The following is a 24202-nucleotide window of genomic DNA, read 5'->3' on the forward strand; positions in this document are numbered from 1 at the left end:
TGTTTTGTTTTTATTTTATGGTTCACCTAACTAAGTCAATAGAGACCTGTTTTCAGGTGAACAATAACAAAGGAGTAACAGTTTTTAAAGCTTACTTAGGCATACAATAACAATACAATGTGATTAAGATAAAAACTTTTAACAGAGAACAACCACTCCGAGTGTTAAACACTATTGTTGTTTAAACAAAATATTTTTTTAATTCAGTTCAATACAAAAATATTCAACATTATTCCTGCTAAATCACCAAAAGAAACGAACCACTTGGGGTGACCTATGGTAGAGGTGTTTGTAACCCAGTTAATGGTTCCGAAGAGGCGGCGCGGCACCCATACCCTCCACCAAAATTGATTGCTAATAAAAAATTATAAAATTATTTAGTAGCTTCAAGTTAAAAAATGCGTTCTTTAGAATTGACCGGATTCCGGAGCACAGCACTGATCCGTTCCAAGCAGTAATATGACCAACGCAGCGTCCGAGTCTCATAAATCCGCGATGACTCTGTGTCACTTTGTGACTCTGTGACTCTGTGACCGCTCGGCGCTCAGGGGCCAATTCTGAGGACGAATCTGTTTACACTCTACAAACATCAGAATTCTCCCGTGTCATTGACTTCCCTCTTATAAATAGTACGCGATTCCGCAGATTTTGTATTTTGTGGCACTTTCGCACACTACGCGCGAATGGACGCCGTAAAACCCAAACTGGCCCGTAAATTAACACGTCGGCACACAGTGGAACAAATATTGAATTCAGTGGACCATAAACACATATTTAGTCAGTCACCAAAAATAATGAAAAAAATGTATTAAGTATTAATAAAGAGTAAAAAAAACTGTTCATTTCACTTTTTTTAATGGAAACAGTCCTAACGTCACGCGTGTGAGCCACTTTGCTGTACTTCGGTTGCAATCTTCATTTTGAACTGCCCCGCTATTAGGCTGTATATAAAGACCTAAAATAGCTTGGTTGGTTGTTTTTTATACACAGTACTTCTCGTTTTACATTAGATATAACTAACCGCTTAGATTATTTTGGTTTTTGTTTACGAAAAAAGTTTGTTGAATTAACTTCATCAAATTCATTGTTGTATCGAAACTTTAGATCTTGCATGTGTAGGCCTTAATATAGGATAAAATATGGATTCAGCATATATCCGACTATGAATATAAAAATAAATTGGAACATGAACACAAAACTAGGTTAAAAAAGAATGAAGGTATGCTTGTTCCAAAATACAATAATAAATACAGCGTACCCTAGAATATAACGTGCTCAAAATTTTCGTCATGTTGCCAAGTAACGTATAAAATTATTCCCAAATAGATTCATATATTATATATGGTGAAAACATAGCTCATAAGAAGAAATACTACTAATCATTACTATCAATCAATAGTTATTATTTATTAGCACGTAGATTTAATGTTATTTTAGATTATGTGTGCCAATAATAATAATCTAAATATTTCATAAGAAGCAACAACATAGGTATATTTATAATTTACATTGTTATTGAACATTTACAACTGCTTAGTTGTGGTTTAACGGGAAGAAACTTGAAAATAACATTAAAAAAATTGAAAAACCATCGTGAAATGTGTTTAGTTGTCATATCTCCGTCAACTTCCCCACCATCCTCATATACATCTTATTCCCCTTTCCACCACCTTCAGCCTTACAACATACCCCAATTGCGTATTCCCTAGTCTCACTGGCTCCAGGCGGTTGGGAGCAATTGGGACTCTTGTACGGTTTTACAAAAAAAATGGGATTTAATAGAGTTCCTCTTGAAAGAAGGAGAAATTCTAACAATTTCACAATTTAGAATTGTATTAATATATTATATACGTATCATTTTCTTACTTATCATCAAAATGTACTTATTGAATTAATAATAAAAATAGATCTATCAACTACACTACACACACACACACAATCGCACAAAACTCTAACAGGACTGGGCCGTAATTCACACACATATTACAGAATTATACCAAATAATGCAGACCTGGTTACATGCAAGATAAATATACAATAACATAGATAAGTAAGGATGAGTCTAGGATAATCTGCAATACAGGTGTGAATACATTACGGCCCAGTCAATATTAGTTTTTAACTAGACAGTGATTTTTCTAAGAAACTAACTCCTTGCTATCATTAAACCATCCCTTACTAATCCCTTGAAAACCATCCATCAGGTTCTTGGAGCTACTAACTTTGCAATATGTCCCACTGTGCGATGTTGACAATAACATGTCGACACACACGGCGCTCAGCGAGGATCCACTCGTAAAACAGTCCCGAGAGTCTTTTCGCGGAAACCACAACGGAAATACACGTAAAATATAAACACCTTCAGCCGCACACAATCTCACACAGTAACAATAGAGACACTTTTGCTGGCATGATTTACGCCAACAATCAAATTATTTGAATGGTTTTCTGTTGAAAGCTGCGTAGGAGTAGGTACTGCTGCAATGTTGAACAATTCTTCACACATTCCGATGAAGTTAACTTAGTACTGCAATGTTTTCACTTTCAACTTAACCAAAATAGATTTTGCACTGAAACATAAAATTATATTTTTATCAAACATATGTTTACAATAAGCAATAATACAATACAATAAGCAACAAAAAGCAATAATTGTTGTATGAAATACTAGTTAATTGAATTATTTGGCGGTTAAAAATAAGCCAACGTAGCACAGTGGTTCCGTACACCTGACCGGCAATCAGAAGGTGCGGGTTCAATTCCCGTCGGCGGCATTTGTTTTTTCTCGATAGATTTTTCAATTTATATTTGTGTTTCAGACTAATTAATTATGCTTATAATAATAATTTGAAACACAAAATGTTTCAATTTTAACATTGAGACCGTTGCGCATGTTCATTGTAATTTTCAAATGAACAAAAACCTTTTTTTTAATGAGAATACCGCATAAGAGTCCCAACTGCTCCAAACCATCTGGCACTATGTACTTACGTTGTGACTATGGTATTTGCCATCCCCAATCGGGGTATGTTGTGAAGGTGAAGGTAATGGGGAGGGAAAGAGATGAGGATAGGATGGTGGGGAAGTACCTGGCTATTCAGATCTGGTCACCAAATACAGATAAAGCCATTTCAAGCATCGATTCAATTCTGAATGGTGGTTTTATAGCAGGGCGATACATACTAGCTACATTATTATATTAATTTTGAAATAACACGAATCAAACAAATAAAATTTATTGTGCACGCCCGGACTTGAACCCGCGAACTTCGGATATTATTTACGAACTGAGGTGAAAACCCGTATAACCAAGGTAAAATGCTGAATTGAGTTGTTACTGTCGAATACAGGCAGGAAAGGGGATGAATTCTTAAATTGAAGGTAGCTAGGTCGTCCCTGACCTAGATGTTATAAGTAGTTAACTTCCTACAATTCATTTTAAATATATAGCACCCGGAAGATGTCCATCAAGACGAAACCGGGTGGTTTGGTCTAAAGTCATGATGTTTGAATACTTGGAGCAGGAATGAGTTTGTGTATTTTTTACATTAGCTCCACACAGGAGGCCCTGAGGAATAAAAATCTCTTTATTAGGGTTGTCATGTTTGAGGATGCTGTGATTTGGGAAGTATGTTTACGAGGTGATATATTTGAGATGTTTAAAGAAGGGTAGGACTGAACTCGGTTGGCGCTAACAAAAAAAGGTAAAAGAAGCGAAGCTAGCAGTCCACAACGGAGTGCTACTACCTATCCTGATGTATTGCAGTGAGGCATGGAACTGGCAGAGGAAGGATGAAAGTGGACTGAATGCTGAAGAAATTAGATCTCTGAGGCGTATGTGTGTTAAAACCATAAGGCTAAGATTAAGAAAGGGCTCAGATGGTTTGGAAATGAAGAACAAATAACGAAGAAAGATGTGTGAAGAATATATGTCGGAAATGCGAATGGTAGAAGCAGTCGGGGACGACCGATGATAATACTGCACGATCGAGTGATTCAGATACTTTTATTATTTTATTTTATTTATTGCACAACAGATAGATTATCCAATTACTGTACAATTCTCAATTTGACAATCTTAACACCTATGAAGATAATTATTATACAAAAAAAACTCCAATGTCAATGTCTAACAAGTATGTGTGTGAATGCGAATGAGGCAAGGATTGTGTGTCAATACCGAGTTTGTTGGCGGTTCGCCATTAGTCGTTAGTTAGTGTAAAGTTTTCTATATTTTTACGGTAATGTTAATATTTTAGGCTTAACATTCGATACCATTGTTTGAAAGATTTCTGCCAGATGATAATTTTACTACATAATTTTAACTACTGTATTTCAGAATCTTTCAGAAACTTTTTCTGAGGAGAAATGCTTTTTTGTGCACTCTTGTTTGTGTTGATGGTTCACTTGCATTCAGACAACTTTAAATATACTTAAATGCAAACACTGACATTGTGGCTGGCGTGATTTGCTGTAACTGTCAAACATTTTGAGTGTTTCTTTCTTGAAAAGCGGACATTTCTGTTGGAGTGCTCATTATTTACATTATTTTTAATGTTATGGACTAAAATATGACCACTAAGCCAGGAGGAATCACAAATAATAAACATAGCAAGCAGATTTGTTAAAAATGATTTAGAATCAATCAAATCGTTTGACTTGTTGGTTCTAACATGAAATTTGGCACAATTTCTGAAGTAGTTTTGTTATGTTTTACTTACCATTTAATAATATTTGTATTTTAAATTTAACACTTGCACAAACAACAAAACGAAAACAATTTTTTCTGGGTCTCTCAAAATGATAATAATAATTATATAATTAATAATTGGATCTGACAAAGAATTTATAAATAAAAATGAAAAAAAACAGTCATTTTGAATACATGTAGGATTACGAAAGATTTTTTAAATATTTATACTGAGGGATCAGTAAGATTTATAGGTCTAGTTAGGAGTTCTATCAAGCCGAACCCTCTGATATGAAAATATCTGAAGTCGGTGAATTATTGTCCCATCCTCACTGCGGCTTCTATATGAAAAAGCTGAGGATCCGGCATCGGGATGTACTCCACGTCATACGGGGGCTCGATGTTAACAAAGCTAGTGGACCTGATGGAATACCTGCCCTGGTATTGCAGAGGTGTGCTGCGGAAATAGTTCCAGTTTTGACAAAGCTCTTCAAAATGTCCCTGAAGTGTGGCACTGTGCCCTCTGGTTGGAAAAAAGCGGTAATTCACCCTATTCCCAAGAAAGGTGACCGCTCCAACCCGGCCAACTACCGCCCCATAGCGATCACATCAGTTCTGTCCAAAGTGATGGAACGTGTGATCAACGACAAACTGCTCACATACCTCGAGAAGAATAAAATTATCAACGACCGTCAATACGGATTCCGGCGGAACCGCTCGTGCGGTGATCTTCTCGCGTATGTGACGCATGTTTGGGGGCGGTGCCTGGAACGTCACGGTGAGACCCAAACGGTCGCACTAGACATATCCAAGGTCTTTGACCGGGTCTGGCACCGAGGACTTGTCAACAAATTGCATTCTTACGGACTTCCCGCATCCCTGTATACGTGGATTGCTGACTTTTTAAGGGATAGGTCGATTCAGGCGGTTGCTGACGGTTTCACCTCTTCCTCGCACTCCATAAATGCTGGCGTCCAACAGGGATCGGTTCTGTCTCCGACTTTGTTTTTGTTGCACATCAATGACCTTTTGACATGTGCACCGATTCATTGCTACGCGGATGACAGTACAGTTCATGATAGCTTTTTGTTTGACAAGCCCCCAAAGGGCACACAAACTCCAACGGCTCGGAGGGCTTTGAAGCAGAGAATGGACGGTTATCTCGAGAGTATTTCCTTCTGGGGTAAAAATAATCTCGTCGAATTTAATGTTTCAAAGACCCAATCCTGTCTGATTACGTCTAAAAGGGATCCAAATGATAATCTAGTCTCCTTCAACGGAAGCAATCTTCCGAACAGGCCTTCCATTGATATGCTTGGTGTAACTATAAGTGACCAGCTCAGGTACGGGGGCTCCATCGAAGCCAGAGTAAAGTTGGCCTCTCAGAAGCTGGGCGTACTTTACAGGGCCCGCAGATACTTTAATAGTACACAACTGCTCATCCTGTACAAATCGCAAGTGCGCCCTACTGTCGAATTTGGCAGCCATCTCTGGTCTGGAGCCCCAAAATACCTGAAAAAAACCCTTGACTTGCCGACTTTGCCGAGTGTCGCCGGTTTTGTTCACCAATACTACTGCACACCTTCGCTTGCGCTAAGGTATCCGCACTAATACATAGAACAGATTTCTGTGCGTACACGTCCCGATACCGTTCAAAGTACCCTAATTAGGTAGTACTCCGGCTACGGTCCGGCGGCCAACATAGCATATCTCGTTCTTCTAATATCTTTGCTCCTTCCTCTCCACAAAAAGACCCTCCACACAGCATCCCCAAAGATGACATAGGCCCTGAGGGAAATTATTTTCTTCAGGGCCTCCTGTGTGGAGTAAATATAAAAATAATAAAAAAATTTGATCTCTGGTGAGTTGACGTGTTGTTCTTGTATTGTTTTGTATTTATTATGCTTATATAATGCACTTGCATAATGTGGATTCTCTAGGTGATCATTTGTGGAAAAGTGTGTGTTTAAGGGTTTAGTTTTTCCTGTGGGGAAGATTTAACCCGGACATAAAGTCGGAACAAAACAATAATAAATGTTTTACTTTCTTTATTTTTATAACAAATAGAGATTATTTAAATTTAGTACCCAACATGGATAATATAAAGTAATTATAAATTTACTTTGCAGTATTTTTCAGAAATAATTATAAATTTATAACACGGGGTTTTTTTAGTGCAGTAGTTTAGAAATCGGTTTCAGCATGTATATGGCGTCAGCATATTTTCTATACCTGATCTCCCTATGTTTTGAATCTATCTTTTTATTTGAAATTTAAATGTTATAATATTGTTGTAAGTTTTGAATGAGAGTGGGATTTTGTTGTAAAGTTTAGTACCATGGTATAGGCAGAGGCGGATTTGCAGTCTTGGCCGCCCTAGGCCCCAGACCATGTAGCCGCCCCTTTCTCAGTACCCATCATATTGACCAGGATTATACAAACTTTCAACGGTCAAAACCGTTTTGATTTTCCTGCCATTATCATTCATGGTTCATGGGGTGAGATTTGTCCAGGTCTTGGCGGCGGATACGTCTGCCCACCTGCTGCGTGGCGGGCCGGATCGAGAGAGACTGGGTGAGGGAGGCCTTTTGACCTTTCCAGCCGGACTATCTTGACCCATCGCCTTGCACCGTAGTTGGAGGGATGTATTCATACGTATGTCACTCCTGGACACACTAATCCCCAGATTCCTACCCACCCCTCATACATTTTCCTTTTCAGAACTTCCTATCCTTCCCTTCCTTAAAATGACCCTCCACACAGCATCACCTAAGATGACATAGGTCGTGAGGGAAAATATTTTCCTCAAAGCCTCCTGTGTGGAATTAATGTAAAAAAATACGCTTGCTAAATTCGCTAGTTCAATTACTGTATAATTGTCGATTGTCGTGCGCTGTGTGCTGTGTGTGAACACGCTCTTGCATATCGCTATTTCGTACGTAGAATATTTAGGTACTTAGGAAGTAATTTCTTGCTATCATCTGTGACTTTTTTGTCACGATTGGCCGCCCCTAATATCTGGCCGCCCTAGGCCCGGGCCTACATAGGCCTAAGGGCGAATCCGCCTCTGGGTATAGGAAACTTTTTGGCCCAAATGAACTATCTGTAGTTGCTTGTTGGATATGTATTTGGCATTAACGTCTAGTTTTTTTCTAGTATGCGTTTTAGTTATTATGTATTTTATTTTATATTTATGAAAATAAAGGAGCATCGTTTTAGAACAGGGTTGTTTAATTGACATAATTTTAAGAATTGTTGAAGATTTCGTCAGTTCTATTACCATTGGTGCAGAGTTAAGTACAGACGAAAAAATTTACTCAAGAAATGAGTAAATTATCTATGTCTTGCGATGTCATCTATAAACATAAAACGTAAACTTTTTATCAAAGCTATCAAACGGGCGACAGCATATACAATTTACAGGTCAAATATCAACCACCGAAAATAAGCAAAAAAAATTCTGCTCTAAGCACGTGTTCTCAAAGATAAAGACAAATCAAGTCTCTTCTTTTAATCATCTAAACTTGAACCAATTTTAGCATTTTCTAAGTATGATTCCTTCCTTCCCAAAATGAGATTTATAACTCATCGGGATTGCTGTATAGCAATAAATAAAATTATAACAATAAAATAAACTTAATGACTGACCAGAATATCTTGCAAGAGTTAAGATTGGTGAATTCTATACAGCATCAAATAAAGTGTTTTTTTAATGCAATTTATCAAATTATAACCAAATCAAAATTCACAACAAGTTTTCTTATTGAGACTCCACACCAAACGCAGAATGTGGTGGGTCTGGCCCTGCTGAAAGTATATTCTTTATCAGTTTGAAATCCCGATGAAATGGTAGAATCTATTCAAAATTGAATTATCTCTAGACGCGAAGAATCTTTTCTCAATTGACAAGCAATTGACTCTGCTCTTGTATTGAGAAACCGTCTTATGCAGAATTGAATAGCTCTTTTAGCATTTTCTTCCTAGCAGCTATATTTGGATTATATCAAAAAGTTGCAGCTATTAGTTACTTGTGCGTTGGCAACAGAGTAGAACTAGATGATGTCATCGATCATTTAACGATTAAAGAGTGTTAAAGCGAACCGAATCTTTACATACCAGTGCCAAAACTAACCACAGACTGCACATTGTATTATACGACACCGAAATGAATTGGGGTTATGAATGTGATATTATAGGACACCGAAAGGAATTGGGGAGTATGCATGTGATAGTATTGGACATCAAGATGAATTGTGAGGACAGAATGTGATATTATAGGACACCGAAAGGAATTGGGGGGTATGCATGTGATAGTATTGGACATCGAGATGAATTGTGAGGACAGAATGTGATATTATAGGACACCGAAAGGAATTGGGGAGTATGCATGTGATAGTATTGGACATCAAGATGAATAATGAGGACAGAATGTGATATTATAGGACACCGAAAGGAATTGGGGGGTATGCATGTGATAGTATTGGACATCGAGATGAATTGTAAGGACAGAATGTGATATTATAGGACACCGAAAGGAATTGGGGAGTAATAAGGAACTGCAGTGAAAAATATTATGGTTTAAAAATATATTCATAGAGACCAAACTAAGGTTGATTCTGAATATATAAGTTTTATTTTATTTAGTATTATCACATGGTATTTTATTATTTTATAAAACTAATAAAATACCACAGCATTTTTTATTTATTTTTTATTATTGATACATTATTTTACAGTATTTCATATTTCAATTCAGTAATGTTGGCCTCACTGGGTTGTTTACCCGTGCTGAAGCCCCCATTTTATAATATAAGAATTTATACATTTAAACAAAAAACAACATTAAAATAAAGATAAATTTAAACTAAAAATAAAGATTAGAAATTAAAATCTAACTATCACACTAAAAGAAAAATATTAAAAGAGAATGGAAATCGGCATTTATAATGATTTATGTGTTTGTGCGTATTGCGTGTTTTTTTTTTGTGTTGCGTGTATATGTTTTATTCTTTTATGTTATAGAATTTTGGAAATATTGTCTTTTTTGTTCTTTAGTCCATTTTTTTTATTTTATGTTTGAATTTATTTTTATTTTTCTCAATTTTTGTTTCAAGTGGAAGACTGTTGAATGCTTTAATAGCGTGGTATTTATGGTGCCTTTGTCCAAAGGTAGTGTTTACCGTCGGAGTTTTTATGTTTTTTTTATACGCTTTTCTGACCGGTCTATTAGTGATATTTTGTGTTTGTTGGGGTTTGTTTTTTTGGTCGAAAATGTAGTTTAGTAGTGTTTTTACATATAATTGGCGTATATCAAGTATATCACAGCTTTTAAATATTTAGTCTGTGTCGGTTAGTTTATGTTTTTTGAGTATTACCTTTAATATCGTTTTCTGTGCGATTTCTATTTGAGCGGTAGCTGTGTTTGTTGCTCCTCCCCAAGCAATTATTCCATATTCTATTATTGATTGGCATAGTGCATAATATATTGTTTTCAATTGTTTTATTTTATATATGTTTCTTATATTTAGGAAAATGTGTATTGTTCTGAGGAGTCTATTTGTGATTTGTTTGATGTTATGTGTCCATCTAAGATTATGGTCAATTACGATTCCTAGATACTTTATTTGTTCTGTTTTTTCTAGAGGGGGGCAATCGCAGATGTTGGTGTTTATACATTCGTGTATTTTTATGGTGTTTGTATTGTTTTTTGGCTGTCCTGTGTTGGTTATGCTGTACGTTGTGAATTTTGTTTTCGATATGTTTAGTGTAAGTGTATTTGAGTACAACAATTTTTTCACTTGCGTGATTCCTAGATTCGCTATGTTATGAACCTTATTCCTATCCTTAGATTTAAATAGTAAAACTGTGTCGTCTGCGTAACTAATTATTTCCCCATCTATTTCCATGCTGCAAAGTTCATTTATGTAAATTGTGAAAAGAACGGGCCCTAGTATGCTTCCTTGTGGAACTCCGTGTGTAATCGGTAGTGGTTTGCTAGTATAGTTATTAATTTTGACTTGTTGTGTTCTGTCGCTCATGTAACTTTTTAATAGTTGGAGTTCTTTGTCTTTGATACCCATATTTTCTAATTTTTTAAAAAGTGTTTTGTGTCAGATTGAATCAAAGGCTTTAGCCAAATCTAGATATATCGCTATGCATTTAAACCCTTGATCTACGTTGCTATGTATATAATCTATTGTACTTGCCAAAGCTTCTTTTGTGCTTCTTTTTTCTCTAAATCCATATTGTTTGTCCGAGATTAATTTGTTTTCTTCCAGGTATTTTATTATTTGGTTTTTTAATAGTCTTTCGAAAATCTTTGATAGTGAGTTTAACAAAGTGATTGGTCTATAGTTAGTTATTTCCATTTTATCTCCGGATTTATAAATAGGGATTACCAGTCCTTTTTTAAGAGTATTAGGAAAGCAGGCATATGTTATGCTAAGGTTGATTAGGTGTGTTATAGGTTTTAATATTTCATTTTTTATTATTTTAATCAATCCGTTGTTATCTCATCTAATCCAGGAGCAATCCGGTTTTTTAATGTATTTATTATTTTGTTAATTTCCATTTCCGAAGTTGTTTTTAATATAAATCTGTGTTGTGTTGGTTGAGTATCGATGTTTGATCTGTTTGTTTGTGTTAGTGTGTTTGTGCTGTGTTTTTTACGATTCGCTAAAACTTTCCCTATAGTTGCAAAAAAGTTATTGACGTGGTTTGCCATAATTTCTATATTTGTTTTGGCATCTATTTTTTTCGAGTTAATATTTAAATGTTCGATAGTATTTTTTTGTTTGTATTTTTGTGTGTATGTAACTTCCTTTAATATTCTCCATATTTCCTTTGGGTAATTGTTTTCTTTTTTAAGTTTTTCTCTGTAGTACAACTCCTTAGCTACTCTAATAATTTTCGTGCAAATGTTTCTATATCTTTTATAGTAATTAAGTTGTTCCATGTCATACGGTGTTTGTTTAATTTGTTTGTGAATTTTGTCTCGTTTACGAATACAGTTTAATATTCCTTGTGTTATCCATAGTTTAATTTTTTTGCTTTGTGTGTAAGTTTTACGTGTTTTATTGTAGTGTAATTATTTATTTCTTGCGTTAACGTATTTGTAAATGTATTCCAGGCTTCCTCCACATTATCTATTTGGTATATTGTATTCCAGTCTATTTTTTGGAGTTTTTCTTTTAAGTTTGAGTAGTCAACTATTTTTTTTGTAAATATTTTATGTTGGTTCGAAATAGTGTTTTCGGTGTCTATTGCTATCATATTCATGTAGTGATCAGTGATTGTGCTTTCAAGTACTACTGTTTTGGTTTTTAGTTTTGTCTTGATCATTATATGATCTATACAGCTTTTAGTGTTTTGTGTGACTCGTGTTGGGACATTTATTATTGGCTCCAGTCCATGCTGTGCTAGTATTGCTAGGTATTCTATGTTTTGTGGGTGTCCGTTTTGTAGAGTGTTTATATTAAGGTCTCCTATGATGATGATATTTTTGTATTTGTTGAGATCATTTAATGTATTGTTAAGTTCAGTTAAGAAATTTGTGATGTTGTTTTTGGATGGAGATCTGTACATAGCTAGGATACATGTTTCCTTTTCATATGTAATTTGTATGCAGTTGGAGTCTATGATGTTTATTTCTTGAATGGTTGTGTTATTTTTATTGCTGATGGATATAACTATACCATCATTTTGGTTTTTGTGTATTCTTGTATGGTGTGTATTATAGTTTTTGATTGTTTTTGGTATATAGTTGTCATTCAACCAGCATTCTGTCAGCACAATGACATCAAAATTATTATCTAGCTGTTGAAGGTATATAAAAAATTCATCAAATTTTTTATTGATCGATCTAATGTTTTGGTGTAGTATTTTGATTCTATGTTTTTCTTTTGTGAAGTTGGTCCAGAGGTTAATATCATTTGTACTTTCACAGTAGTGTTGATTGTTCGAGTCTATATATTCCATGTAATCTGCCATGTTGGTGTGTATTTGTGTAAGTATATGATGTGAGTTTGTGTTAGATGTACAGTCGTGTTTATGTCAGTTTATTAGATATATAGTTTAGGTGTTTTATTTCCACAACCTTTGAGTCTTTGGATTTTCTGACAAGAATTTTTCCCGATTTTACCCAAACATATTTGTAGTCTTTTTCTTGGGCTCTTTTTCTGGTGTTCGAGTGCAGATTTTTGTAATATTGGGTTAATGCCGCATTAAGATAAACATATTTGGCTCCTTCTCCGTTGAATTTTTTTATCGGGTCACTGTGTTTGGATGCTAACATGGTTTGTGATTTTGTGGTATCCTTAAAATAAATCGTTATTTTTGTTTGATCATTTGTTTTGTTTGTTGTGACTTTGTATGTATCTTCTGGGGACATCGTAACGCCTGCGAGTTCAGCGATCCGTGTAACAGCGTGGACTGGGGATATGTTGTCCTGTAATTTTAGGCCGTTTATCTCTATGGTGTTCAGCAGGGCTGCTTGTTCTATATCCGCCAGGTGGATTTCTACCGTAGACAATCTGTTTTCTTTATCCGCCAGTTCCTCCTTGATTTTGTTGACGGTGCTTGGAATGTCCATGATTTGTTGAAGTTTTTGCATAATGTCATCATATTTGTCATTGATGAAGTTCGTGAAGTTTTTTATTTCTTGCAGCTCTGTTTCAATTTTATTGAGCATTACTGTCTTCATTTCCTCGAATTTCATATTGATGAAATCAAATATTGACTCACTGTCTATATTAATCATAGATTGATGTGTCGCCGATTGTCAATTAAAACACACATTTCGGTAGGTACGACTGAACCTGCGGTTTCATCACAACCAGTCTACGCGAGTAATATGTCTATTTATACACTGTCTAAAAATGTATAGATATTATAAATGTGTACAGTTTTTCCGGGGAGAAATTTTGTGGGGAAAATGCAGGGATTCTGGGCATTTCTTGATCTTAATACTTGTGAGAACGCGCTATATTTCGTTTCGTTGGCACAAATTTTCAAAAAACTCTTTTTTAAAGCCTGAACCTTAATAAAAACTATTTTGCTCCATTTTGGAGGTAAGGGAAATTGTTAGGATTTCATTATTTCGCATTGGCAACTCTGGTACACATTCACATTTGAACCGATGAAAATATTTACTGCAGGTTTTTAAACAGAGGTAAATTGTTTATCAGGTGCAGTCATTGATGCATTTTTACGATAACATTAGTGACAAGATACTTACACATTGCCAGAAAGCGTACCTAGAAAAATAAACATTAGAACAAGGATATGTGGAACCAATAAATAATTTAACCTATAATACATAAATTATCCAGCATTATATAGATAGCACCAAAAACAAGATCCCAAGAAGCGAAGCTAGCAGTCCACAATGGAGTGCGGGTCCCTGATGTAGAGCAGTGAGACATGCAACTGGCAGAGGATGGACGAAAGCAGACTGGACACTGTAGAAATGGGATCCCTGAGACGAATAGGTGTAAAACCGTTTGTGATCGTGCGAAAAATGTGGAGTAATACAAGGCTAATGTAAGCGTAACTAAGAAAGGGATTAAGAAAGGGACGCTTGGACAGTTTGAGAATATGCATATGATACGAATGTGAGAGGTAGAAGAAGTCGGGGATGCCAGAAGAACATGGACATGGGCTGTCAGGAACATGGCACGATCAAGTGAACCAGATACTTGAGTCGGGCCATATCAACAGTCGGAATAACAGAAGAATTTTTATGAACGTGAATGAGGCAAGGGGTGTGTACCAAGACCGAGTTCTTTGGAGATCCATCCCCTCTACCTGCCCCTGTGGGAAATCGGCGTGATTATTAGTTAGTTAGTTTAGTATAAAATCAGGATGTAATCGAACTTAATAAAATTGTGTTCAACGGAAATCGCATTTGATGAGCCGCCTTGCCATAAATTAAAATACCTCAATGACACCATAAACACTTTGTAAATTCGGTCATGGTTTACAATACGCCAGCAGTCGGTGAATACGATATTATATTGGGGGCAGGCGTGAAGCCAAATAAAACAGGGGGGTGTAAAAACGGGCCAATTAACTGGCGTGACGACAAGATTATACTACCCAGTCCAGTATGAACAAGGTGATGGACTCGGTTTATTGCAGACGGATGCAGGAAGGACAGATTAAAAAATATTGAAAGGTAACGGTTTTATTGATACCTCGCATCAGCTGACTAAACCGTTGTAGAACAAGGGTTTCTAAATAATCGTCACCTGATTGTAAGGCGAGTGCGTGCTAATAATGTTGCGTCAATGGGGTGACATTTCATGGCCTTTTCATGGATTTTATTTTATCCAAGAAAATAAGCAATTCTTTGAAGTTGATTCTATTTATGTTCGATGTGAATCATCTTTTGGCGCACCTAGAGGGGTAAAATTGACTCTTGTGTAGCAAGCGTGGCAAGACGGGACGAAACTCTTGCACGGAACGACACTTTAATCGGCCTGCCTCGCGGCTCTTTCCGCCCGGCCGCCAAAACTCTGTGCGGTATATTATGTAGCTCTTTTCTCACTAAAATTGGCAATGGATCTATTCTAAGTGATGATGGATTTTAAATTTACAATATATTTCTTTCACTTATTTTAATCATAATAAAATAATTATTTTATCATCAAAAATATAAAAGTATAAAAGTATAAAAAAATATAAAAAAAGAAAAGACTTTTTTACCTTCATTTTCACTTCCTTCAATATACGTACATTTTAAATACATCATTATATTTTTTTTTAAACTGTTTTTTACGAAACGATTTTTTCTGGCCATTTTTTTTTCTTTATTTTACTTTGTTTCATTATTTATAGTTAAGTAGGCATGTTTCTTTGTTATTTCATCTCATGTTTATTATTTCTTCGTTTTTGATGTACCTAAAATGATTAATGGAAGGCATAGTAGAACAGTGACCTTCCTCAAGGTCATGTTAAAATTAAACATCAATAAAAAATGTAAGTACAAAATTATAACTGCTTTATTAAATTAATCAGGGTGTAACTAATCTAGAAAAACGAGGGGTTAATCATATCAGGAGCCAAGTGAAAAAAGCCCCACAAACTCAAAATAATATTCCACACATATCCCAATAAAATGCGGCCTTTCTCAAAGTCGCTTTTAAAATCCTTTAAAATTCAAAATTTTAAATGGCTGTCATCCCATACAACGAAAGCGAATTTTCATTTTACGTAATTAAAAATTAAAAATTTCAGTTTCCTTTTAAAGTATTCAAGTAAATCACTACGCGTTGCCAGCGATCCCGAATAATTACCGTACAAAGTATCAAAAATAAAATGATAACTGCTATGTTGATTAATCAACCCAACGAACCAACAAATAGTGAATCTATAACATAACCGAACGTACCGGAGTGTAACTCAATCAAATCTATCCTAGAACCTAGTCCAACTAAACTGTGGCGTTCCTCAAGGTCGCTTTAAAAGTCTTCATTAAAAATGTATACATTTTAACAAATAATCAATGATAGCTGCTTCGTCAATTAATCAACCCATAACTAGTTCAGAACAATGAGGTATTCACCCACTGTACCGGACGTACCTCCACCGACTTAAATTAATTTTAACAAATCTGAATTTACGCAGAGGCAGTTCCTTTACAAACTCACCTCTGCGCATATTCGAATTTATGCAACAAAATTCTCTCTATAAAATCTGTAATCTTATCTGTTGATTAATAAATAAAACCACGGGGTCAAGCAGTCATCATTATAGACAAAAAACAAAGGCTTGACCCCCCAACACCCTCTTATAAATTAAATACCTATCATCTGTACAAAACATGGAAGATTTGCATGAAATTTTGAAATTGTGCAAACGCAGTTTCCTTTACAAAACTTGCCGTTTGCACAAAATTGAATATTGTGCAAATCTTCCCCTTTTAAATATATGTTTTCTCTCTTAAATATGTAAATTTGCACAAATTAAATATTGTGCAAAGCTGCCTTGTAAAAAATATTTTCTCTCTGTAATATGTGCAAACTCACAAAATATAATTGAATAAAAATGACACGGGCAAAGTGGTTTGAGGAACAGTCAGGACCTAGTCAAAATCGTCCCCTTCCAAGTTACGCAACAACGGCGCTCTCTCCTGTGACAAATTCCGGGAACCCAAAAATAATTCTCGGAATTTGTCGCTAACAAAGGGAGAGCTAGGCCCGTTGGTCCTTTAAAAGGCGGACAACTTGTGCAATTCGGCAGAGAGCCAGCAACGATCGGACCATCAACATCTCTCCTGGACTGCCCTGACTGCCTTCTTCAAGCCTCTCCTGCCCTGGACCTTCACTGCAACCTGGCCTTCTTCTTTCTCCCGGCTCCCTGGTGTTCATCAAGAAGAAACTGTCACAATAGTCGAAGCGTCCCTAGTCAGGGCGCAGGTTCCCCCCTACCTTCCTCCCCCCTGCCTTATACCTTTCTCCCACATTTTCCCCATTTCTCCCTTTCGTAATTTTTCCCCACTTTTACCCCATTTTTCCCCATTTTTGCATTTTCCCCATATTTTTCCCCATTTTTTCCATTTTTTCAACATTCTCCCTACCTTTTCCCGACCTTCCCTTCCAAGGCGTCGAAGCGGCCAGCCGGCCACTCCCGCTATATCGTCTGTGCGGCCGGCGACTACAGTGCCGTCCCGTACATGGTCCTTCGAGCCGCGATCGCCTCTTCACGCCTTCACTCCTTCACGCCTTCCAGTGACGTCCCAAGATGCCGTCCCTGCGGAGTGGCCGCGAGGCTTCAGCCTCCACCCCAGATTCACAACCCGACGTGGAGCTGGTGACAGGCCCTCACCCCGCCGGCCCTGCCGGCCCTCACCCTGCCGGTCCTCACCCTGCCGGCCCTGCCGGCCCTGACCCTGCCGGACCTGCCGCCCCACGCGCTGCCAGCCCTGCTGACACTCACTTTGCCGGCCCTGACAGCGCACCGTCCTCCGATGCAGAGGAGGATTCAATCACAACAGAGGACACGGTCAGGCAGCTCCGGAAGGCGAACCGGACAATGAGCAGGCAGCTCGCTGTGCTGCTCGCAGCCCTCCCCACCGCGACGCAGTACCTGCCAGGGGCGGACCCCCCTGGCACCCACCTGGGCGCCTACCCTGGTGCGGCCCCTGGTGCGCATCCTGCCGCCTACCCTGGTGCGGCCCCTGGTGCGCATCCTGCCGCCTACCCTGGTGCGCACCCTGCCGCCTACCCTGGTGCGCACCCTGCCGCCTACCCTGGTGCGGCCCCTGGTGCGCACCCTCCCGCCTACCCTGGTGCGGCCCCTGGTGCGCATCCTGCCGCCTATCCTGGTGCGGCCCCTGGTGCGCACCCTGCCGCCTACCCTGGTGCGGCCCCTGGTGCGCATCCTGCCGCCTACCCTGGTGCGGCCCCTGGTGCGCACCCTGCCGCCTACCCTGGTGCGGCCCCTGGTGCGCATCCTGCCGCCTACCCTGGTGCGGCCCCTGGTGCGCACCCTGCCGCCTACCCTGGTGCGGCCCCTGGTGCGCACCCTGCCGCCTACCCTGGTGCGCCCCCTGGTGCGCACCCTGCCGCCTACCCTGGCGGGCCCCCTGCTGCGCCCGCTGCTGCGCATCCTGGCGCCTGCCCTGGCGAGCACCCTGGCGCAGCCCCTGGTGCGCACCCTGCCGCCTACCCTGGTGCGGCCCCTGGTGCGCACCCTGCCGCCTACCCTGGCGGGCCCCCTGCTGCGCCCGCTGCTGCGCATCCTGGCGCCTGCCCTGGCGAGCACCCCGGCGCGCCCCCTGGTGCGCATCCCGCTGCCTACCCTGCTGAGCGCCCTGGCGGACCCCCTGCTGCGCCCGCTGCTGCACATCCTGGTGCCTGCCCTGGCGAGCACCCTGGCGCGCCCCCTGGTGCTCATCCCGCCGCCTACCCTGCCGTGCACCCTGGCGGGCCCCCTGCTGCGCCCGCTGCTGCGCATCCTGGCGCCTACCCTGGGGGCGGGCCCCCTGCTGCGCCCGCTGCAGCGCATCCTGGTGCCTACCCTGGCGCACCACCTGCCGGTTACCCTGGCGCCTCATCTCAGAGCTTCTCGCCGCTGTTTCCCCCGCAGCCGACCGCCGATGAGACTGCCCATCACACCAGCGAGTGGGTCCGACAAGGCGCCGACCCGTTCCTGGCACAGCTGAGCACCCTGCTGGCTGACGCCATCCGCTCCACGCGTGCCCAGGACAGCCCTCGTCCCTCAGTAGAGGAGGACCTTCGGATGACCGCCCTCATTGCCCGGCAGTCCACCGCCAAGGACCTCCCCATATTCTCAGGCGACCCCCTCGAATGGCCGGCCTGGATTGCGCAGTACGAGCAATCCACCTCGACCTGCAAGCTCACGCTGAGCGAGAATCTTATACGATTGCAGCGTGCGCTTAAGGGGAAGGCGAGGGAAAACGTATACTCGCTCCTACTGAACCCGGACCGCGTGCCCGAAATCATTTCGACCCTGGAGGAGCGGTACGGCGGATCGGGTTCGATAGCGAACCTGATGCTGGACAAGGTGAGGAAGCTGCCCTTCCTGTCTGCCGAAGCCACCTTGGAGGAGATTGCTGACTTCTCCGGGACAATCCAGAACCTGGTGGCTTCCCTGCGGGACTTGAGGACGGGAGGCTACCTCACCAACCCCGCCCTGCTGGCCGACATCACTGCCAAGATGCCATGCACATTAAGGATGGCCTGGCTGCTGGAGCTGCGGATGCTGGGGCAAACAACTCAGTCCACCATCCTCCAGTTGGCAGCATTTCTGAGGGGCGTCGCCGGCGTGATCCCGGTCAGCGGGATGGTGGATCCCTTGAGATCCGGCAAAGGGCGCCGGGAACATGTGCTGGCCAACGCTGTGGCCACACCGCCAGAGGGGAAGGCCAACCGCCCACCACCACCCGCAGTGAGAACAATAAACAAAAACAAAGTGAAAAGTGCGTGCGCTCAGTGCGGTGAGCCACACAGAACCCGGGAGTGTCGCGAATTCATTGCGAAATCGCTTTCCCTCCGGTGGGAGACAGTGCGTACTAACAATCTGTGCCGCAAGTGCCTGGAGGCGCACCACTCCAGGGACTGCAAGGAAACAGTGTGGTGTGGTGTGGGTGAGTGCCGCTACCCGCATCATCGGCTGCTCCACCGGGAGACGGTCGCGGAGGTAAACCTTTGACGCCAGACAGTGGACAGCCGCGTGCTGTTAAAAATAGTGCCGGTTGTGTTGCGGGGCCCCACGGACGGGGAAGTGTCAACGTTCGCTCTTCTGGATGAGGGATCCACCATCACCCTCATCGACGCTGACACCGCAACGCAGATCGGCGCACGCGGCCCAGTCCACAGTCTGCGGCTGCACGGGGCGAAGGGGATGTGTACCTCCGACGCCCGCTCCCAACGCGTGAAGCTGACGATCCGGGGCGCTGGATTGGAGCCCACCTTCACCATCACCGCCCACACAGTAGCTGACCTGAGCCTGCCGGAGCAGCGCGTTCCTGGAAGACGCGTCACCCCAAAACTCTTGATCGGGCAGGATAATGCCCACCTTATCGTGTCAAGAGAGGTCCGTGAGAATAGCACTACTCGAATAGTGTCACGGACCGCTTTGGGGTGGATCGCCCACGGAGGCTCGAGCCTCAGCAATGACGGGCCAGCTACCACACTGGCCCTCCAGTCGGAGACCGCTGCAGATGCCCGCCTGAGGGAGTTGGTAACATCCAACTTTGCCGTCGACTCCCTCGGCGTCACGTCTGCGGCGAGAGTCAATGCCATGGACACAAAGGCCATGGCATTAATGGCAGAAACCACCCGCCCCCTACCTTCTGGGCGGTGGGAAACTGGCCTCCTGTGGAGACACCCTGACGCCACACTACCCGACAACCGGCAGTGTGCGCTGAAGCGGCTCCAGTCCCTCGAGAAAAAGCTCGCAGCGGACGCAACCCTGGCAGCGGCGTACAATGACAAAATGACGCAGCTTGTCGCCAAAGGCTACGCCAGACGCCTCTCACCCAACGAGGCGTCGCTCCCTGCCCCACGGAAGTGGTATCTTCCCCACTTCGCCGTCACCAACCCGAACAAGCCAGGGAAGATAAGGGTTGTGTTCGACGCCGCCAGCCGATGCCGAGGGACGTCACTTAACGACCAACTGCTCACTGGCCCTGACCTGCTGTCCTCTCTCCTGGGGAACATCCTCCGATTCCGGGAAGGCGGTATAGCCATCGCCGCCGACATCCAGGAGATGTTCCTGAGGATCCAAATCAGGAAAGAGGACCAGTCTTCGCAACTTTACCTGTGGAGGTCGCCGGACCGGCAACAGCCGGACACCTACCAGCTGGCGTCCATGATGTTTGGGGCTACCTGCTCGCCCAGCAGTGCCCAGTACGTGCGGGACAGGGTGGCCGGTCAGTACGAGCACCAGTACCCGGCCGCCGCAGCAGCCATTCGTTCACGGTTTTACATGGACGATTACCTGGACGCAGTGGACAACCCTGACGAGGCTGCTGCCCTAGTCCGAGACGTAAGGGCCCTCCTTGCAAAGGGAGGGTTCCACCTTACGAACTGGGCCTCAAACAGCCTGGACGCCATTGCCGATGTACCCCCTGAAGACCGCGCCACCTCCACGGTAGCTATCAGCAGCGGGAGCAGCGAGACCGAGAGGGTCCTGGGACTGGTGTGGGACCCATCTACTGACCGCTTCATCTACACTTTCCTGGAAGCGGCCAGTCTAGAGGAAGCCACACGGCCTACAAAGCGGCAGCTCCTCTCCATCGTGATGAAGATCTTCGACCCGGTGGGCTTCGTCTCCTGCCTCACCATACGGTCGAAGATCCTACTGCAAGCCGTGTGGCGTTCGAGCGTTGGATGGGACGACCACATCACCTCGGAGCACGCTGAACGCTGGAGGGACTGGATGAGCCTGCTCCAGGAAAGCAGCGTCTCCATCCCACGACGGTCGCTCCGACAGAGGTCAAGCAGCGTGACCCTGCACCTCTTCTGCGACGCCTCGGAGCAAGCTTGCTGTGCCGTCGCCTACTTCGTGGAGGAAGTGCAGGGCACCCTAAAAGCCACCTTCATCGCCAGCAAATGTAAGGTGGCACCTCTCAAGCCGCTATCCATACCCCGCCTTGAGCTGCAGTCCGCACTCATGGCGGCCAGATTGGCCAGAACCATCCGGTTGGAGAGCCAAGCGAGGATAGCTTCAACCATCTTCTGGACGGACTCGACCACAGTGCTGTGCTGGTTACGCACCGATCCGCGCACGTACTCTGCGTTCGTGTCCAACAGGTTGGGCGAAATAGATGAACTCACCTCCATAGCCAATTGGAGGTGGGTTCCCACCAAGCAGAACCCGGCCGACATCGGCACACGGGACTTGGAGCTGCCCGACCTGTCACTCCAAGGAAGATGGTTCAACGGCCCCGCCTTCCTCACCACACCGGAGAGCGACTGGCCAAAGGAGCGCACCCTCACAAAGCCAGACGACCAGACCCTCGAGACCCGGCCCCGACACTACGTCGGGCACATCACCACAGCCGGAGAGGCCCTACCTCTGGTCGAGAGGTTCTCGTCATGGCACCGGCTGATCCGGGCTACAGCGTGGGTGCTACGCTTCATCAGGCGCTGTCGGACGGGCCCAAGCCGACCCCCTGAAGGCTCCTTACGAGCAGACGAGCTGACGGAGGCTGAGCGCAGATGGGTGAGAAGGTCCCAAGAAGACGCCTTCTCCACTGACCTGCACACCATTCGTCGCAGCCAGGCGCTACCTGCCGCCAGTCGTCTCGTCAGTTTGGCCCCCTTCCTCGGACCTGATGACGTTTTGCGGATGGGCTCACGGCTGAGGGAGCTCACTGGAAGCACGAGCGTGGCGAAGACCCCCGTGATCTTGGATGGCTCCGATCCGTACGCCCGACTGCTGATCCGCCACTACCATGAAAAGGCGGACCATCCAAGCACGGAGAAAACTGTGGCCGAGATCCGGTGCAGCTTCTTCATCCTGCGCCTCCGTACCATCAGCAGAAAAATCAGCCATGAATGTCCCACCTGCCGCTTACGACGGAGCAAGCCCTCTCCTCCACTGATGGGGGTTCTCCCGCCGACCCGCCTGGCTCACCACGTCCGCCCCTTTACACACTGCGGACTGGACTACTTCGGGCCAATGGAGGTCACCGTCGGCAGACATCGGGAGAAGCGCTATGGAGCCCTATTTACCTGCCTCTCCACCCGCGCCATCCATCTGGAGCTAGCGGTCTCGCTGTCTGCCGACTCGGCCATTATGGCCCTACAACGGATGACCGCCCGAAGAGGTCAGCCCAAGGTGTTGTACTCAGACAACGGGACAAACTTCCGTGGTGCGGACGCGGAAATTCGAGATGCCACGGCAGCCCTGCAGCAGGATGACAGGATGACGGACGCCATGGCTACCAAGGGCATCGAGTGGCGCTTCATCACCCCCCTAAGTCCTCACATGGGGGGAGCCTGGGAAAGGTTGGTGCGCTCGGTAAAACGAGCCCTGAGCGCCACCTTAAAGGAGAGGGCGCCAAGGGAGGAAACCCTGCGCACAGCATTGGCAGAGGCTGAGTTTGTGGTCAACAATCGGCCACTAACTCATGTCTCTGTCGACCCGCGGGACGAAGAGCCCCTCACCCCGAATCATTTCCTCATGGGGTCTGCCGGGAACCGCCCACATCTGTCACTCTACGACAGCAAGGAGGAGGAGGTATGTCTCCGTCGCCAGTGGCGTATCAGCCAACAGCTCGCCGATATGTTCTGGAGGCGGTGGCTCCGTGAGTACCTCCCCACCCTGGGCGCCCGACAGAAGTGGCACCACCCGACTGACCCCCTCAAAGCTGGAGACTTGGTGGTCATCTTAGACCCCGCGCTGCCACGCAACAGCTGGCCGCGCGGACGTATCGTTGAGGCCATCCCAGCTGCCGACGGCCAAGTGAGGACGGCCCGGGTCCAAACAGCCACAGGAACGTACACCCGCCCTGCTGTCAAACTCGCCCTCATCCTCCCCGCACCAGCACCAGCGCCCGCACCGGCACCAGCACCAGCGCCGCCCTCTACAGCACCCGGACCACGGATGCCGCATGGGAGCCACAACCCCCAGCGGCCCAGGGGAACCGGACGTCGAGGACGCCGCCGACCTACACGTCCGGACCGCTAGGCGCAGCCGTGACTGCACCGGGGGGAGAATTGTACCGGACGTACCTCCACCGACTTAAATTAATTTTAACAAATCTGAATTTACGCAGAGGCAGTTCCTTTACAAACTCACCTCTGCGCATATTCGAATTTATGCAACAAAATTCTCTCTATAAAATCTGTAATCTTATCTGTTGATTAATAAATAAAACCACGGGGTCAAGCAGTCATCATTATAGACAAAAAACAAAGGCTTGACCCCCCAACACCCTCTTATAAATTAAATACCTATCATCTGTACAAAACATGGAAGATTTGCATGAAATTTTGAAATTGTGCAAACGCAGTTTCCTTTACAAAACTTGCCGTTTGC

The 24202-nt window shown here is 43.7% G+C and overlaps 1 protein-coding gene across 1 annotated transcript; it reads left to right on the forward strand.

Moving 5' to 3' along the window:
- The first annotated feature begins 17431 nt into the window (after window positions 1-17431).
- On the forward strand, window positions 17432-23851 carry LOC149423354 (uncharacterized). The gene is made up of 4 exons (XM_089632732.1): window positions 17432-17772; window positions 18500-18728; window positions 18779-19799; window positions 19902-23851. Exons 1-4 carry the CDS (start codon window positions 17432-17434, stop codon window positions 23849-23851), a joined length of 5541 nt encoding a protein of 1846 aa, XP_089488858.1.
- The last annotated feature ends 351 nt before the right edge of the window (window positions 23852-24202 follow it).

The sequence above is a fragment of the Hesperophylax consimilis genome, chromosome 6, assembly GCF_061612785.1.
Source record: "Hesperophylax consimilis isolate HC1 chromosome 6, BYU_Hcon_1.0, whole genome shotgun sequence".
In the NCBI taxonomy this organism is placed as follows: Eukaryota; Metazoa; Arthropoda; class Insecta; order Trichoptera; family Limnephilidae; genus Hesperophylax; species Hesperophylax consimilis.

Bases quoted from the DNA above. Each gene is read 5' to 3' on its own strand.
- LOC149423354 (XM_089632732.1), top strand. From the start codon at position 17,432: ATGCCGTCCCTGCGGAGTGGCCGCGAGGCTTCAGCCTCCACCCCAGAT. The intron at 17,773-18,499 runs GTACCTGCCAGG...TACCCTGCTGAG, and splicing joins GCCCTCCCCACCGCGACGCA to CGCCCTGGCGGACCCCCTGC. The intron at 18,729-18,778 runs GTTACCCTGGCG...TTTCCCCCGCAG, and splicing joins CCCTGGCGCACCACCTGCCG to CCGACCGCCGATGAGACTGC.